At 54.4% G+C, this 17,482-nt stretch overlaps 7 protein-coding genes across 7 annotated transcripts; 2 read left to right on the top strand and 5 right to left on the bottom strand.

Moving 5' to 3' along the window:
• Positions 1-39: 39 nt before the first annotated feature.
• On the bottom strand, positions 40-3,102 carry BO82DRAFT_436037 (uncharacterized protein; the record flags this gene model as incomplete). The annotated part of the gene is made up of 5 exons (XM_025641085.1): positions 2,690-3,102; positions 2,438-2,582; positions 1,312-2,378; positions 949-968; positions 40-868 (listed from the first exon to the last, which is right to left on the bottom strand). The coding sequence occupies exons 1-5, from the start codon at positions 2,810-2,812 to the stop codon at positions 40-42; spliced, it is 2,184 nt and encodes a 727-aa protein (XP_025487416.1). The 5' UTR covers positions 2,813-3,102.
• An 859-nt stretch (positions 3,103-3,961) lies between these two features.
• Positions 3,962-6,723, top strand: BO82DRAFT_358476 (5-methyltetrahydropteroyltriglutamate--homocysteine S-methyltransferase). The gene is made up of 3 exons (XM_025636298.1): positions 3,962-4,351; positions 4,412-4,531; positions 4,586-6,723. The coding sequence occupies exons 1-3, from the start codon at positions 4,121-4,123 to the stop codon at positions 6,557-6,559; spliced, it is 2,325 nt and encodes a 774-aa protein (XP_025487415.1). The 5' UTR covers positions 3,962-4,120; the 3' UTR covers positions 6,560-6,723.
• Positions 6,724-7,302: 579 nt separating this feature from the next.
• Positions 7,303-8,597, bottom strand: BO82DRAFT_386775 (3-oxo-5-alpha-steroid 4-dehydrogenase family protein; the record flags this gene model as incomplete). The annotated part of the gene is made up of 2 exons (XM_025638265.1): positions 8,456-8,597; positions 7,303-8,403 (listed from the first exon to the last, which is right to left on the bottom strand). Exons 1-2 carry the CDS (start codon positions 8,567-8,569, stop codon positions 7,303-7,305), a joined length of 1,215 nt encoding a protein of 404 aa, XP_025487414.1. The 5' UTR covers positions 8,570-8,597.
• A 346-nt stretch (positions 8,598-8,943) lies between these two features.
• Positions 8,944-12,941, bottom strand: BO82DRAFT_345445 (ubiquitin-ubiquitin ligase UFD2). The gene is made up of 7 exons (XM_025633703.1): positions 12,647-12,941; positions 11,863-12,551; positions 11,580-11,790; positions 11,071-11,526; positions 9,427-11,011; positions 9,225-9,374; positions 8,944-9,166 (listed from the first exon to the last, which is right to left on the bottom strand). Exons 1-7 carry the CDS (start codon positions 12,674-12,676, stop codon positions 9,066-9,068), a joined length of 3,222 nt encoding a protein of 1,073 aa, XP_025487413.1. The 5' UTR covers positions 12,677-12,941; the 3' UTR covers positions 8,944-9,065.
• Positions 12,942-13,040: 99 nt separating this feature from the next.
• On the bottom strand, positions 13,041-14,963 carry BO82DRAFT_345442 (J domain-containing protein). Its single transcript, XM_025633702.1, has 3 exons — positions 14,363-14,963; positions 14,052-14,303; positions 13,041-13,987 (listed from the first exon to the last, which is right to left on the bottom strand). The coding sequence occupies exons 1-3, from the start codon at positions 14,628-14,630 to the stop codon at positions 13,452-13,454; spliced, it is 1,056 nt and encodes a 351-aa protein (XP_025487412.1). The 5' UTR covers positions 14,631-14,963; the 3' UTR covers positions 13,041-13,451.
• A 110-nt stretch (positions 14,964-15,073) lies between these two features.
• On the top strand, positions 15,074-15,893 carry BO82DRAFT_358473 (uncharacterized protein). Its single transcript, XM_025636297.1, has 3 exons — positions 15,074-15,110; positions 15,187-15,302; positions 15,404-15,893. Exons 2-3 carry the CDS (start codon positions 15,233-15,235, stop codon positions 15,727-15,729), a joined length of 396 nt encoding a protein of 131 aa, XP_025487411.1. The 5' UTR covers positions 15,074-15,110; positions 15,187-15,232; the 3' UTR covers positions 15,730-15,893.
• On the bottom strand, positions 15,878-17,005 carry BO82DRAFT_187546 (nicotinate-nicotinamide nucleotide adenylyltransferase). The gene has a single exon (XM_025630494.1). It carries the CDS (start codon positions 16,881-16,883, stop codon positions 16,026-16,028), a length of 858 nt encoding a protein of 285 aa, XP_025487410.1. The 5' UTR covers positions 16,884-17,005; the 3' UTR covers positions 15,878-16,025.
• Positions 17,006-17,482: the final 477 nt, after the last annotated feature.

Genomic DNA, 17,482 nt, shown 5'->3' with positions numbered 1-17,482 from the left:
AGTCCTCAAGCCCAGAACACAGGTTACATACTCATTGACTCACTCACCTACAGTAAAGATCTCCTCACAATCCTGATAATTGCTTTCCCAGCCATCAGTGACAACAGTCGAGCCAGTCTGTTCCGAGAACTGTTTGCGAACCGGGTCTACGCTAGGTCTGCTTGGTCCATCTTCCTCGTAAGAGGACTTGTGCTTTCCGCCGGGCCATTGCTTTAGAGGAACAATCGGCTCACCATCCTCGTCTGTTTGGGCTCGGCGCTTACGGTCCAAGACCCGGAATTTCATAGCTCGCCCGTCTTTCTTTTGTATCACTGGGAACCGCCCGGCCGACACGTTCAACTTGGCAGCTGCTTTGGCCTCCAGGTCGCGCGCCATCGCAGACATACTGCGGCCTTTAGCCCATAGACTTCCGGTGCGACGCAGGGTCGACCATCTTCCCAGAGACATTCCTCGTCCTTCTGTGCTCATACTGGATGCTGACGGGCTTGCTTGTGGGGGCTGTTGTTCGCTTGGAGATTGGTTAGGATCGACCCAGGCACAGAAATCCCAAGGGTCCTTTACGCCAGCTGAAGGTTCCGGGTCGGATTGATCCTTCTTCTTTTTTGAGAACTTCCCCAGAAGAGAAGACTTGAGAGACTCATCGCCTGTAGTTTCATTAGTAACCCCGGACCAACTGCGAGGGTTGATGTGGCCAATTATGGACGAGATATCGAGACCAGTTCCCGCTTTTTTCGACAGCGAAGTTATATCCTGCTCTTGTGGCTGGTCTTCGGCAAGGCTTGCCTTCGCAGTCTGAATATCAGTCTCCGGTGGCGCGTCTCGGATTGAAGCGCTGGTAGCACATGGACCAGACTGTTCTTCTAGGGGCCTTTCGTTTTCTTCAGCAGCGGATACTAACGTGTACCCATACCCAAGACGCCGACCACCAGACATCCAGCCCACGCTCACTTGCCGGGGCGATACAAGATCTGCGTCAGTGTTAGGTGGAAAGCTGATGTTTGATGAAGCGACTGAAAGGTCTGAGTGAATCAGTTCTACAAATCTCCCGCACGAGGCTAGCGCATTAGTCGGATTGTCATGAACGAGTCTGTAACTCGCAGACTCAGCATTGGCCATATCTTCCAGCAGCCGCGGTGAGCAGTCTCGAGTAGGATGAAGGCTTCTTTGGGATTGTCTCTCGACCGGCGTCGTGTTATGCGCCATTTCTGCCTTGCCCAAGTATATTCTGGATCCCGCCGAATACTGGCTGTCTGGTCGAGAATAGCAGGAGGATGTCTGTTGTGGAAAAGGCCTATATGTCGGTTCACTTACGTCCCTCGCTTTGCCTTTGCCCGCCACTGGGCCATCATCGATGAGCTGTTGCGCTGGCTTCCGCAGCCTGACATCACTGGCCCATGGATTACCCTCGAAGGATTGTTTCGTTGAGAGAACCCTGGGAGAGGTTGTGCAAGATGCCAGCATCCTGTGAATCTCCATATCCTCGAGATGAACGGATTCATTGCCGGAGGCAGACAGTAGAGGCTGCTGTCTTCTCTTCCTAACCGAAAGTCCCGTTGATGGTCCAGCTAGCGAGTCTACAGATGTCGTGTAATGCGTTGGCACCGGGGAGGCGTGGCCTGGAGTCCTCGAGCGATACTCATAACATCCTGAGGACGAGACATGGTTGCCTTCGGGAATATCCGGAGAGCCATGCAGCGGGTTCGCCAGCTTTGGGGTTCCTATTTGAGAAGGTGAAGAGTATCCGTCCTGCTTATCCCATGGCGCACACTCTGTTGACTTTGGAGTGATGAAGCCAGCATGATAAGGTTGTGCAGCTTGTACCCGACGACTTGCACTGCTTGCCACACGGGAGAAAGGAGGAGTTGATGTCGGATGGACGGTCCAGATTGCCTGGCCCATAGAAGACCAAGGATTTCGTGTTCCCTCCAGTATAGTCTGATCTAATCCAGGTGCATTCCATGGGTCTCCATTTGCTGCAAGATATGTACTGCCTGGGGCAGAGTGACCGTTGCTTTCATTCCCACGGGATCGAAGCTTTGACAGCGATGTCTCGTGTGCGAGAGACTCAGCGACTAAGCGTTCTGGTGTGCGGCTGGTTTGTTTGGGGGTGCTGATGAACTGAGCATCACTGTCATAGCCCCTCTCACTCATCAAACTGCTTCCAAGGCCAACAGGGGAGACTGTGTCCAGCCGATTACTGGCGAATCTCGACGGACTGCGGAAGGTAGACGATCCAGATTTCCGCCCGGCCCTCGTGGGGGTTCCATGGAGGCCTTTGTGTTCTCGCGAGAATCGCTTGCGTAATTTGTCCGACAAGCCGCCGGCGGAGGTCCCAGTGGAGGAGAAGCGAACGGCATCTTCTCTGGAGGTGAGCTGAGCTATCACAATCGGATCGTTAACAGATGAGTCTACAAGCAGGGTTTGAGTCACGCTGTACCACTACCCTGACCACTTTCCACAGCTCCATTTGGAGGCGAAGTGACTGGATGCAGTGGATACGCAGGCCCCGTTCCTGGCGGGTCTGGTTTCTTCCAGTACGCGCGGAGCCGGGGGCAAAAGAAAATCCCCATCGTCAATGACTGCTGCGGAGTGTTCAGCAGGGTTGATCAGATGGCGATTGTGGCAATTGGACTCATGAAGCAACCCATGAACGCATGAGCATCGAGAAGACCCAGCCTCCCATGCCTACCTTTGCAATCCTCTCGAGTTGCTGCTGTGCGGAAGGCGGGGCGTGGCGTGAGAGTCGCCGGACCCCAACTGAGGCAGGCGCGTTCGTATTCTCGACTGAGTCCGGTTGATGTGTTTTAGCCATTCTAGAAAGACAGCTTACCACTCTGTGTCCGAGACGAAGCAATAATCAGACTGCAGCAAATCTGGGGAGGGGCATTGCTCAAGTAAAAGTCCCAAGCGCCGGACAGCAGCACTTTGGTCTCCGAACTCGATCGCCGGAGCTCCGAATGATGGAAGCGGGGTTTCTTATCCAACATGGCTGATGCTTCGGACAAATCGAAATCAGTCCGATTGTTTGAGCTTGACTGGAGTGGCAAAAGGACGATACTGATAGTCTCAGCTTCACTTGTTGAAAGCCACTCAACCTTCAAGTCATCCAAGTCAACGGAATGAATACCTTTACCTACAACTTACCAAATAGGCATGTGGCCCTAGCGTTTAGTGGCCGATCGCGGACGCAGCCAGACCGTCTCCGATGGTTTCTCCGGACTGCGACCGGCCGGCCACTCGCAACTGGCTGGCTGTGACTCAAATGATTGACCGTGGATTAATTAACTTTTTGGGGGTCTTTTTGGGTCTTTTTGGGTCTTTTGGTTTTTTTTTTCCCTCGCGATTGACTTGATCACGCCATTTGGCACTATTCAATTGCTGGGTTAGCCTCATACTTCGGCGAGATGATTGACTGTCCTCACCAGTCGTTCTCCGTAGTTCAATACACACTCCTTACAGTTTCTTGCATAGAACAATTGGAACCGTTGAGACAATTGGGACAATCGTTGGCCTCACTGATGAGCATCAGATGCACGAGAATGAGAACGTGCATAATCAAAACCATGGGAGGTCACTCTCCGCAGTCGGTCCACGGACAATGATTTGCTAATGCGATTAGATCAAGGCAAAGATACCCAAAGTAAACCGAACCTTGAACCCAACCGGGTGTTGTTGTAGTGAATGTTACCAGCGGGGAATCGCTATCGGAGGGTTGTTGACAGTCCGGAGGGGTGGTAATCTTACCGGTTATTACCGGCCACATAACCCCGCCAAAGTTTCCGCCAGCGAGACCCAGTCAGAAACAAACCTTCGGCCTCCGATATTTTATTTTTTTCTCTTACAGTACATTCTTGTTGTAGCCTGAGGTTCTCCGTCTCCCCCTGCCCCTCCTCCTCCCAGCTTATATTTCCCCTCCATCCCCCCATCCTCCATCTTCTTCTCTTCTCTTTCTCTTCCATCTCTCCCCTGTGTTTTTCTCCCTCTCTACCTCTTCTTCTCATCTCTCTCTCAGCAAGAGGATTGATTCTTCTTGTCTGTTCTTCCTTGTGTTGTGTGCCTTGCAACTTATCTACTCTATCATCCCTTTTCTCACCGTACACATTCACACATATCCATCAAGATGGTTCAGTCTTCCGTCTTGGGTTTCCCCCGTATGGGAAAGCTTCGTGACCTCAAGAAGGCCACTGAGGCTTACTGGGGTGGAAAGATCTCCCGTGATGAGCTCCTGAGCGAGGGAAAGAGACTCCGTGCTGAGCACTGGAAGCTGCAGAAGCAGGCTGGTGTCGACATCATCCCCAGCAACGACTTCGCTTTCTACGATCAGGTCCTCGACCACATCCAGCTCTTCGGTGTATGTCTTGAGACCCCTCTGATCCATTCTCATGAATTTCACTAACATGCTTCTTCATAGGTCATCCCCGAGCGCTACAGCAAGTACGGTCTCGACCCCCTCGATGAGTACTTCGCCATGGGCCGTGGTCTTCAGAGACCCGCCAAGGATGGTCAGGCCGCTGTCGATGTTCCCGCCTTGGTATGATACACGGATAAGGATTTTGGATACGATCAAGGCTAATACTGTCTCCAGGAAATGGTCAAGTGGTTCGATTCGAACTACCACTACGTCAAGCCTACCCTTCAGGACAACCAGACCTTCAAGCTCGCTGCTGAGCCCAAGCCCGTTGCTCAGTTCCTCGAGGCCAAGGAGGCTGGCGTTGTCACTCGCCCTGTCATCCTCGGTCCCGTCTCTTTCCTGACCCTCGCCAAGGCCGACCGTGGCCAGACCATTGACCCCATCTCCAAGCTCGAGGAGCTCCTTCCCCTCTACGTCGAGCTCCTTGCTAAGCTCAAGGAGGCTGGTGCTGAGGATGTCCAGATTGATGAGCCCGTCCTCGTCTTTGACCTGCCTGCCAAGTCCAAGGCTGCTTTCAAGCCCGCCTACGAGAAGCTCGGTGCCCTTGGCGACAAGGCTCCCCGCCTCGTCCTTGCTACCTACTTCGGTGACATTGTTCACAACCTTGATGTTCTTCCTGCTCTCCACAGCCTCTACGGTATCCACATTGACCTGGTCCGCAACCCTGAGCAGCTCGACACTGTCGTTGGTGCTCTCGGCCCCAAGCAGGTTCTGTCTGCTGGTGTTGTTGACGGTCGTAACATCTGGAAGACCAACTTCAAGGCTGCCATCGAGAAGGTTGAGCTCGCCATCCAGAAGCTCGGCAAGGAGCGCGTCATCGTTGCCACCTCCAGCTCTCTCCTCCACGTTCCCCACACTCTCGAGAGCGAGAAGAACCTGGATGCTGAGGTCCGTGACTGGTTCAGCTTCGCTGTTGAGAAGCTGTCCGAGGTTGTTGTGATCGCCAAGGCTGTCACCGAGGGTCCCGCTGCTGTCCGTGAGCAGCTCGAGGCCAACGCCAAGTCCGTCCAGGCCCGTGCTTCTTCCAAGCGCACCAACGACCCTGAGGTCAAGGCCCGCCAGGCCGCCGTCACCGAGGAGATGCACAACCGCAAGTCTCCCTTCACCACTCGTATCGCCGAGCAGACCAAGTCCATCAAGCTTCCTCTCTTCCCCACCACTACCATCGGATCTTTCCCCCAGACCAAGGAGATCCGTGTTCAGCGTAACAAGTTCACCAAGGGTGAGATCACCGCTGAGCAGTACGAGAAGTTCATCGAGCAGGAGATCGAGGAGGTCGTCAAGATCCAGGAGGAGCTCGACCTGGACGTTCTCGTCCACGGTGAGCCCGAGCGTAACGACATGGTCCAGTACTTCGGTGAGCGCCTCACCGGTTACGTCTTCACCACCCACGCGTGGGTTCAGAGCTACGGATCCCGCTGCGTGCGTCCGCCCATCATTGTCGGTGACATCTCTCGTCCCGCTCCCATGACCGTCAAGGAGTCTAAGTACGCCGTCTCGATCTCCAAGAAGCCCATGAAGGGTATGCTCACGGGTCCCATCACCTGTCTGCGCTGGTCTTTCCCCCGTGACGACGTCCACCAGTCTATCCAGGCTCAGCAGCTGGCTCTTGCCCTCCGCGACGAGGTTGTTGACCTCGAGGCTGCCGGTGTCAAGGTCATCCAGGTCGATGAGCCCGCCCTCCGTGAGGGTCTTCCCCTCCGTGCTGGCACGGAGCGTGAGAAGTACCTCGAGTGGGCTGTCAAGGCTTTCCGCCTGTCCACTGCTGGTGTTACCGACGGTACTCAGATCCACTCTCACTTCTGTTACTCCGAGTTCCAGGACTTCTTCCACGCCATCGCTGCGCTGGATGCCGATGTTCTGAGCATTGAGAACAGCAAGTCTGATGCCAAGCTGCTCAAGGTCTTCATCGACGAGGCCTACCCTCGCCACATCGGTCCTGGTGTCTACGACATCCACTCTCCCCGTGTTCCCAGCGAGCAGGAGATCAAGGACCGCGTGGAGGAGATGCTCCAGTACCTCCGCCCTGAGCAGCTCTGGATCAACCCCGACTGTGGTCTGAAGACCCGTCAGTGGCCCGAGACCAAGGCTGCCCTGAGCAACATGGTCGCGGCCGCCAAGTACTTCCGCGAGAAGCACAGCAACTAAATTCTTTTTACATATTTAATCAGCCCATGATTGGGGCGACGATTTTCAACCCGTCGTCTCGGAGAGAACAATCTGTCGATTGTTGTCCGTCCATTTTCTTATGATGAGTTTACGAAGTGATACCAAAAGTTCAACATATGGGTTCAGGGTTTCATTAGATGGGGTCCCCGGAGTTTTCAACATGTCTTTATGACGATTTCAACATCGGCGTCTGCATTAAACATCAGCGCCAAGATCTTTATTTCTGCTCTTTAACAGCGGGAATGCTCGGTGATGTCTGGTGCTCGCCGGTGTCTTACACATAATATTTCAACAATGTGATACCACGCGAAGAGGTTGCTACTGTACCACCTCTTTGGCAATTTAGTTTTTTACTGTCTCTTTCCGAATCATCATCGTAGACTGCTGTAGCTGTAGCTGCTCAAACCCATGCTGATCTACATTGGATCTTCAGTACTTCCTGGTAGCCTGACTACAAATCCACATTCTAACATGGTAGTATAGCCCATCACTTCAACCTATGAAAACATCCAGCCTACATAGCGAAGCATACAGTAACACCCCACAGCCTACACAAGACAACCCAAACCTTCTAATCAAGTAGTGTTACACATCAACCACCAAACCCCTACCGATCTACCCTCCTGAAAGCAGTACCAAGTCCAACAATCTCATCCCCCCCCCACCAATACTATCTAAAAACAACCCTCCCCCCCCAACCCCCCAATGAATGCTAAGCTAATCTACATCCACGAACAAAACGGCACCACCGCCCCCCGCCCCGCGACCGCCTCCTCCCCAAACCGCTCCACATACCACCGCCGCCCCCACCGCGCATGCGGCAGCATGTTCGTCACCGCGTTCACCACAAACACCGCCGCCGGCATGGGGAACGGCCGCCCCAGGTGCGCGGCGAGCTGCGCGGCGGGCCGGAGCCACGGCGCGAGATGGAGCGTTCCGCTTGCGGTAGCGGCGGTAGCTGCTGCTGCTGCCGCTGCTGCGACAGAACTGGAACTGGCCGTGTTGGTTGACCCCGACCGTAACCCCAACTCCAACCCCAGCCCCAGGACCGACGCCGCCGAAGCCCGCACCGCCGTCGCGGCGAGCGCGAAGCCCGTCCATTCCAGCCATTCGCAGACGTAGTGCGGGTACAGGATTGTGGAGAAGAGGGGGGTGGTGGGTGGGGGGATTATGTAGATTTTTGAGGTTGAGGGAGCTGAGGAAGTTGAGGTTGAGGGGGTTGGGGGGTTGGCATTGGGTTTGGAGGCAGCAGCAGCAGCAGCAGCAGCCCGCCTGGCGCCCTCTTCGCGCCGCAGCCGGAAGAGCGTGCGTTCGGCGTAGATGTTGCCGGCCATGCCGGCGAGGAAGAGGGCGGTGCCTAGAGAGGGGAGTATCCCGGAGATAGCAGCAGCTGCTGCTGCTGGTGATGACGATGCAGCAGGCGCAGAGTGATAGGTGGGGTGGATGGGGATCTCGTAGCCGACCAGCCAGCCGGCCAGACAGGTGGAGTTGAACCAGTTGAAGAGCATGGCGGAGGCCAGGATGAACAGGTGGATGGGGGACATGCTGGGGGCGGCGAGGAAGGGGGAGATGATGGCGCGGTTGAGGTAGTGCACCACGAAAAGGGTGGCGAGGAGTTTGTTGGGCAGGGGGAGGGTGATAGGGCTAGTGGTGGTGGTGTCGGCCAGCTTGAGGGGCAGCTTCCACAACAGATACACCAGGTTCAGCGGGCTGACGATCTCCATGGCGAACCAGGCCCAGCGGCCGGGCAGGTTGAAGATGGAGGTCTTCATGGAGGTCTTGCCGGCCGGGTGCCAGGCTGTCAGCCATTGGATGATGGTGAACTATACTGCGGTCGTTAGGGATGCTACTCAGAAAGATGGGTGGCAGACTGACCAGCGGGAAGTATTGGAAGATGTTCAGCAAGGTGAGGTAGACATCTGGGGTGGGGAGGAGAATGTCCGTCAGAGGAGGGAGAGGGTCCCAGCAGGAGGAAATGATGGCCCCCATGATGGGCTGGCTGGGTGTACTGGTGAAGTCGATATACGGTACTGTACTTGTACTTCCCAGCAGTTATGTCATTGGAAGTTCAAATGAACTCAAGTGATCCTTCGATCAGTTGAGTGACTAAGATCTTACTAAGGGATCTGCAATCGCACTCAACTACTAAGTACGTCGGACTGAACACCCACTGATAAACCACCGTCCATTGCGCCTACCATCCATGCTTAGATTCCAAAACCATAACACATCATTGGGTTCAAACACCCGGCAATGCAGACAATGGTGCACTGATCGGGTCGCGATGTACTGTAGAATCCGCCCCGACTCGGCTATTCTATGATGATAATCCAACGCAAGAGAAAACGCCAACCCTTCTCAGTAAAAAAAAAAAAAAAAACAAAGAATACGATGCCCTCGTTCCATCTCATGGTCAGAAGCGCTAATTGAATAAGCCCCGAGACGGCGGAGATGCCTTCGGCACAAAAGCCGCTGCTACTCGCAATCAACCAGTAGTCGTGTCCATCGGATCGGACACCTTAGCTTGCCTGCGCGCCGCCATCCGTTCGGCCTTGAAGGCTTCGATCTTGGCCTTGAGTTCCGTATCTAGAATGGAGAGTCAGCCTTGAACCCTCAGGCCAGCGTCAACGACAAAGATACTCACCGGGTGTGACATCCTCCATTTTCAAAGGAGCTCGGTTGAAGGGGTCGTGGGGATCACTGAGAAGGTGAGAGCGAATGGTAGAGCGGTCAATAGACACCCTGGACCCGGGCAAGATCACTGGGTCTTCCATCAGAGTGTACATAAGAGGATCTAGAAAGCTGCGTTAGCACCATCGAAGTAGAAGCCAGAAGTGTAAACCTACCCAGGAAGTCATCAGGAACCTCGCCGAGGTCCTCCTCCGCCTGCTCGTCTTCTTCTTTAGCCGCCTTGACCTTGTGCTGGAACTGCTCCCACCGCTTGAGCTCCTCGGGCGACTTCAGAGACCATTTCCGCAGAATCTCGGCAGCCTTCTCGAAATTGGCAGGCTTGTAAGACCGTCCGTCACGTGCCACGGCCACAATGAAGCTCTCCTTGCCCGTCAGGTTCAGATAGACATCGACGATCTCGCTCAGCAAGGCCCGAGGGTTGAACCCGTACTCCTGCAGGTTATCCACCCGCAGAGTGGCACTTTTGGGTCCAACCATGGCGTCCAGGTTGTAGTCGAGCATATCAGCCAATCTCTGCACGATTTCAGGCATCGTGAAAGAATCGGCCAGTGCATCGGTGAACAACTTGAGCATGGAAACCGTCTCATTCGTCAACTGCATATATGACTTGGCATTGCGCTGCGCGGCCGTCAGCTGCTCCTCCTTTTCTTGGCGTACGGTGGGCTCCATCGCTGCGGCATTACGCAGTTCCGTTTGTGTCTTGTGAATCGTGATGAAGGCCCCGAAAGACTCATCGAGCACATAAGTCACGTCATTGAGCAGAAGATTGACGAAGCGCACGAAGAAATCCAGGTTCTGCTTGGACTGGTTGTAAAGCTTGTTGCGGTAATGGGTGTTGGGCCAGATGCATTGAATGATCTGGAAAATCTCGTAACGGATATTAAACTTATCGAAAAACTGGGTATGTGTACCGGTGTGCTCAGCCTCGATATAGAACTTCATTAGGGCGTGCAGCAGGTGCTGGTTGGCAAAAGGCATGGAGTTGAGCAAGTCCACGAGGACGCCCCGGCCGCCTCCAGGGCGAGGCCAGGTTCCTCGGAACAGGATGGAGACAAGACCCGCTTTGAGATAGGGATTCTTGATGTAGCTCGAGCTCTCTAGGAAGGTAATGCAAAGCATAACCAGCTCGTCTCCTTGGGTGGCAGTAATGATCTGAGGCATAGCCCACATGATGAACTTGAAGTTGCTGACAATATCATCGATGAAGTACTCGGGCAGGCACTGGAACACCTCCGGTTGCTGCTCAGGCAAGGGAAGCTTGAGTGGTTCCTTGGGAAAGTTGGTGCCTGATACCACCCGCAGTACCCAGACCACCACATATCGCATGAAGAGCATAGACCGTGCCTGCCATTGATCGTCAAACAAGACGCCCTGCAAGCTGTATTTCAGGGATAGACCCAGGTCCAGCTTGTCCTTGTATTTCTTGAGGGCCTGCTCGAATACTCTGAGCTGCACGGGGTTGTTCAACCACCGATGCCGCTCCAGCTCGAACTTGTTGATGGTGGACTCCATGTGCCGCAGGTCTTTCTCGAGCTGCTCGAGCTTGGAAGTCAGAGACTCACTGCCGTAATGATGGGCGGCCACTGTCAGAAAGAAAATCTCCGTGATAAAATTGGACGTTCCCTCTGCGGACTTGGCATAGAAAGCGTCCGAGGCATGCTGATCAGCATTGACCTTGGTTTCGTCCTTCATATCTACCCGTGGCTTGCGGTGTAGATAGTTTGCATCGACCCTGTCGATCTGCAAAGAAAAATTAAGTCAGACCCGCAAAGCACATAGCACTTGACTGGCTCTCATACCTTGGTGAAGCTTGCATCCATGAACGGCTCACAGAGCTGGTCCAGGCAAGTCGTAATGTTGAACATGAACCCATCGGACGATACAGTAGTAGGATCCACTTGCATCGCCCGTCGCTTGTGGTTGATGTTCAGGGAGGCTGCGAACCAGTCCAGCACCCGATCCCTGGCATCCTTCGAGGCCCGGATCATGTGGTTAATCACATCAAGGAGATCCGAGCTAATCATATGCTGCATCATGCGGATAGACCGCTGTGCGTTCAGGATGTATGATTGATCCCTAGTCTTGGGGCTTGAGAAGTATGTCATGGTCACACTGCTCTGAAGCGGGGACAGACTGAACCATGGGCCAAGAAGCGTCTTCTTTTCGAACTGAGCCGGATCCCGGGACTCGTTGAAGATGGACGACTCGGTAATGGCAGCCGCGATGGCCGCATTGTGGACAAGGTTCCGCAAAGCCTGCAAACAGGGTGATGAGACGCGCCCATGGTGAAGAGAAGAGATCAACATACTGTGAGGTAGGGCTTGTAATCATCGTTGATGGTCAGGCCCGCAAGCTCCTGGCTCATTTCCTCCACAGCAGCAATGAAGGCCGGCTTGATGCTTTCATCCTCATTGAACCTGCCCACAGCCTCGCCGATGAACTCGAAATCCACACCTTTGTCATCCTCTGGGTCCAGGAGGAGGTAGGGTTTGAGGGCCGACTTTTCAGACGACTCGAGCCTTGAGGGGGGGAGAATATGTCAGCTGCTAATCGTAGGGGGATGGCGTAGCCAACGAGCGAGTTAAACCTACCCGAACATTTCCGGCATGGTGATAGCAAAGATGCAGTAGCTCATGCACATGCGACGGGCTTCACAGATGAGGCTGTATTTCGGGTCATCGTCGCGAGGCCGACGGAACCCTTTGTGCAAGCGGGATATCCGCCTCCAGCATGGAAGTAGGTAATCCAACGGCTTCTGCTGGGGAGCATTCGAAGCGGCCTCCAGAAGGGCCTGGTCCAGCACCGACAGCTCGATGCGGACCTCGCGGCCTTGCTCCTCCAGTTCACCCCGCAGTCCGGGCAGGTAGGTTAACCGCTGCCCGTGAATATCCTTCTGACGAGCCTCGTTCAAGGTCAGTTTGAAGACCGCGCTGAGGGTCCGATCGGCAAAGGCCTCGATACTTTCGTCAGCCCGCGGTGGAGGGGGAGTGCCGGAGACTGGGGTAACGGTTTGCGACCGGTCTGGCACTGCGCTGGCGGCGGTGGGGGGTGCAATCTTGATCCGCTTCCATTCTGACTGCACGGTCTGGGGTTGCGGGGATGAGGCCCGTGAGGGAGCGGCGCTGCTCAGATTAGATCGTGGTTGTGACTGGGGTCTCTCTGGAAAGAATCGGGATGCAGGCGAGGACTGAGAGGGCGATGCGGGCTGGCTCGACGCAGCGCCGTCGACGGGCGACGAGGGAGTGGGATTTCCTAGCTTTGCCAAGCGCTTGCTGCGGATCTGTAGATAACAAGGGTCAGAGGAAACTTAGATCTGAGATTGGGCCTTTGATGATTTGAAAAAAAAAAAAAAAACAAAAAAGGGGATAAACGAACCTTGTCCGCTTCAGACTGGCTATCGGACATCTCGACTGATGCTGATCGGGGCAGCCCGCAGCAGAAAACCTTCCTCGGTCAGCGGGTCACGGTTTTCTGCAAGGTGCTTGGCTGAATTTGATCGAATGAAGGAAGTGGTGAGAGCACGAGGGGAAAAGAAGAGAGAAAACCAGCAACCGAGATGTGACAAGTCCTCAGGAGGGGCTGACGATGGGGTAAACTGAGGACAAGGATGAAGGATGTGGATGTGGATGTCACTTCTGCATGCGCGGTCGTTGTCAAGTCGGACTTTCTGTCATTGTCGATTGATTGCTAGTGATTATTAACTAAGCTGGGTCGGGGTTGGATGGATTTAATCTTCCCTCCCCGCTCAGGGCACAACACACTTGCCCCAATCGGGTCCGGCACATCACCGCCATCATGATCTATTCTCCGTCATGAACCCATCCATTGATCGCATCAATACTGATTGTACATCTTGTGGTTGCTAGGCAGGGGATTAGAGAATCCACTCTTATCATAATCACTGCCAACAATAATCGTCAACACACTAATTCCCTAATTCGGCCCCACCGCAATAAAAGAAGTCATTGTTTGCCCATAGAACGCCATCACAACCGTGAGAACATATAGACATCTAAGCTGAAGATAAGAAAAAAACAGAAAAAAAAAACAGAAAGGCTTGATCGTGATAGAGCCCAATTGCATGGGACAATTGCATGGGATATTAGTAAACAATGGATGCATAGCCAACCGCGCCCAAGAACGAACAGGAACAAGTGTAGCAGCCACAAGAGCCAGGATATCAGTATCTTCCCTTCAGCGAATCAAGTCGCTTGCAGCTCTTCAGCTCCATCGACCGTGCCTCCTTGATCTTCTCTACGTCCGGGAAAAACCACCCTTGAGCGTCCTGGATCATGCGATCCCGCGTGTGGATCTCGCTATCACATTCATACCGCAGTTTCGTCACGTAGTCCACTTCCACCCGTTGGTCCAGCTGGCGGAACTTGCGGGCGCTATAGTCATCTACATCTCTCGGATTGACGAAGTAATCGATATTCAACTTAGGCGTCGTGCGATGCAGCGTGTGAGGAGAGACCGCGGCGTCAAACCTGTACGAGGGGCCGGACGGAGTAGGGGTACCGGAGAATCGAGAAGAAATCCAAGGAAGGACGAAGAGAAGGATGAGAGGGAGGAGCTGCTGGAAGGTCGACCAGAGGGATGGAGCCGGCTCGGACTGGCCATTGGCTTCGCGGGGTCTTCTCCGAGGCCGCTGGCCTCCAAACTGATGTACCCGAAACCCGGGGCCACCGCCCATGTTGAAGACAAACTGAGGACCGCCTGCAGATCACGAGTTAGCCGTCGCTTACATCCAGACAATCTCGCTTGAACGAGTGAGTCGTACCGAAACCCCCTCCCATGGGGCCAAAGCCACCGCTGAAGAACCGCTGGAAGAGTTCCTCGGGGGAGATCTCCTCCTCGAACATCGGACCACCACCGCCGCCTGACCGGGGGAAACCACCGCCGAATCCACTGAAGGGCGAGGCCCCCGAAGGTCCAGCGCTGGGGGTAAACCTGCTGTCCGGATCCCCTCCGAATTTGTCGTACTTGGCTTTCTTCTCCGCATCGGACAGGACCTGGAAAGCACGAGATACCACTATACCCGTAGTTAGTTTACGGTGACGTTACCCCCACAAGGAGACACAACCAACTGACATTTGAAAGCCTCATCCGCTCCTTCATATCCATTCTTATCGGGATGCGTCAATAGACTCAATTTGCGATACGCCTTCTTAATCTCGCCATCGGTGGCGGTCTTTTCCACCGCCAGGATCTCGTAGAACGCTGTGGTCGAGCATTTCCGAATCCGCAGGACGGCCGCCTTCTGCTCGGGTGTGTATTTGCGGTCCTGGTTGCCCTGGTTGTGTTCGCGGGATTTCGCAGCACCCCCGTTGTCGACCCCAGATGCGGTGGCGGATGGCATCGCAGCAGGTTTTGAACGGCAATCACCTCCAGAAAAATCCGATTCTCAATCAGTGGCAGCAATGCGCTGCTCTCGTTTTATGTTCTGTTTGTTCCTTGGGCGCAGTGAGGGTACGTCGAGGCGTGGATCTTCGGAAGAGGGAGAGTGGTGGGCCAGCCGGAGCGGACGACCGAAAAAAAAGACAATAGAGGGGGGCGTTTGTTGTTAATCGAATAAGGGCTGCAGATACAGCTTGGGCACAAGGGCAAGAAAGATAGCCAGCTGGTTCAGTTGCGGCGTGCCGGTTGAAGTCTAAGATAAAAACAACCGTGACTGATAAACGTGGTGAGTTCTGGAGGTTCAAATGTTGACGCTAAGCCCCGGGTAAGCGTTGACAGTGGCTTGTTAGTCAGGAAAGGTTGTCTTGTGCTCGTTGCCGCGGATCGTCATCCCTCCTCACATCTGCTGCCACCACCTCCGCATTCACAGTACTTGTTACCGGTACGTTCAGCGCATCACTGTTGCTCTCCATACTTGTGGCTTTTCTCCTTCTGTGGCTAACGATTGTTCAAGATAGGCTTCACCACTCATTCTATCACAGATTAAGCACCACCCACACAATCATGGCTGGTTCGGACTCCGCAGTAGAACAGACGGAGAAGTCTCTGGTCCAGACAGCTCGAGCATGGGGCGGTAAGTACTGATCAGAGCAATCTGGGCTGTCTTCGCACGTCTAGGAATGTCTCTCTTATTGAGGCTTGCAAACTGACGCTCTCTTACTATTTATCATGCAGAGAACGCCTTTCCGCCTACTCTACTGGCCTCTCTCATCGCTGCACAGCACATGCGCCCATTCCAACCACTGCCCATGCTCTTCCCTCCTCTCCTTCTCTTCTCGAGCTACGCCAACCTCCAAGGATTCAAAACCGACACGGCGGGTATCAGCGCCGCCTGGTCTGGGCTTTACCTCCTGCTTGCGGGGCGGCGCAAGCAGCCGTTCATGAAAAAATGGGGCGCCCGGGGCATTGTGCGCGGCGTGACCATGGGTCTCTGCTTGGTCAACCTGGTGAGTGGGGGACTTGCCTACACCCTGGGCAAGCGGGAAGAAGACGAAGAATAGACGGGATGGGTATAATTGTATAGATCGGACCCATTGCGCAGGGCCTGAAGATCCATCGAAGATTTATGTATGTACGATAATGCCCGCCAAACACATTGACGGGGGCGTCGCTTTGGGCATGGTGTTATGGTCGTCGTTGAGATAAAAGCAAAATTGGTTTCTGGCACGCAGAATGTTGAAAATGCGCTGTCTATGTGTATACGTAGTATTGCAAATTTCTACAGTGGTTGCGACTGGCGGATCGCAATCGCGAGGCAGCGGGTACGCGCTGCACCGGCCGATCAGGCCGCTGTCGATTAGTCCGCATAAAGTCGTTCCGACAGAATCATCTCCTGTATACTCGACGGGACCAGCCAGTCCAGATCCTGGGGGCTTGCGGCGACTGCCTCTCGGGCCTTGGTTGAGCTCACCGATGGTGCCCCCGGTTTCCGTCCCTCCACCAGCTGGATTCGCTGGGCCCATTCCCGCTTACCGCCTATGTCATCTTTCCTTCCCTCCGCCAAGTCCCGCAGAAAGGCCTCTTGCTCGTCCCGACTGCCCCAACTGCTATCGGGGCGCAAGGTCACCCGTAACCGATGCTGGGACAGGAAGGGCTCCAGCGACTGCAGGGTGTGTTCGGGGGGATAGTACTTGGGATCGAAGATGCGAATCAAGGTATCGTAGCCCGTAAGATGGACTTGTTCCAGCGAGTGGGGGTATACCCCCGCCCGCTCTATCTCTGCCGCCTTATCCACAAAGTATGGCTTCTTTGTGACGGCAATATCTATTAATGGAAGGGTCTGGCGAGTGCCTGGAGGACTTGCAGATGGCAAATGTGAAAGAAGGTCGCGAGCGAACAAGTCCATCATGGTTAGACGGTCCTCGAAAGAAGCGGGCTTAGATGGTTTGTCCGCATTCTGGGTCGCCAATAGCAAGAGGAGCCGCGGAGCGCCACTGGTGTCCTCTAAAAGAGCCGAACAGGCAATGCGACGGTGTGCGAGCGTCGGTGGATTGAAAGAGGAGTCAAGCACGTACAAGACGTCGGGACTTGAAGCAGGGTCATGGTCGTCGGGTGAGACGGAGGCCAGAACTTCAAAGTTCCGATCTGATGTTTGGAACTGTTTCAAGCGGGAAGCATAATGTGCCTGCAGGGACTGGAAGGAGGGTCTTTCCATAGTCGATCCGTTAGACAATGTTTGGAACCAATGACTATTCTTGGAGATATTCTTTCATGCACGGAGAGGAACAACAACAATGATGAGGGGCAGGCAGAACGCAGGTAAGTTCACAAAAGCTCGAAACATTCCAGCTGCCGTGGCAGAGTGTGTCAGAGCCGCAACCTTGAACCCGGACCGAAAGCCACGGCAAAAAGGCCGACCGCCCAGAGTGGGACAGACGGGAAGAATTGCCCGAAATCCATGGAAGGAAAAGAAGCGGATCGACCATCAACCATCGGACCCTTTCTTTCTCTTGTTGGTCTTTCCGACGGGTGGCTGCAGAGCAAGACCGTACAGGTACCCAAGTACTACGAACGGAGAACAACACAGCATCCTCCATTACTCATCGGGAGAGAGATTGTCCAACCCACTCAACACGGCTGAGTGGCGGCAAGCCCGATATTAAATACAGGTCCTAGGATTCTTCCTCTCTCACCAGGGCCGATGGATGACGGCGGATGGCCAGTGAGCCGGGCTGGACGGTCACCGTGTTCCGTCTAGATTAATGCGCGGGCTGATCCCAATCACAGTCATCTCGATGTGCCGGTGAGCAATAA

This window comes from Aspergillus uvarum (assembly GCF_003184745.1).
Source record: "Aspergillus uvarum CBS 121591 unplaced genomic scaffold BO82scaffold_71, whole genome shotgun sequence".
NCBI lineage: Eukaryota > Fungi > Ascomycota > Eurotiomycetes > Eurotiales > Aspergillaceae > Aspergillus > Aspergillus uvarum.
The sequence above is the reverse complement of the archived record's forward strand: the minus strand, read 5'-3'. Positions and strand labels throughout refer to the sequence as shown.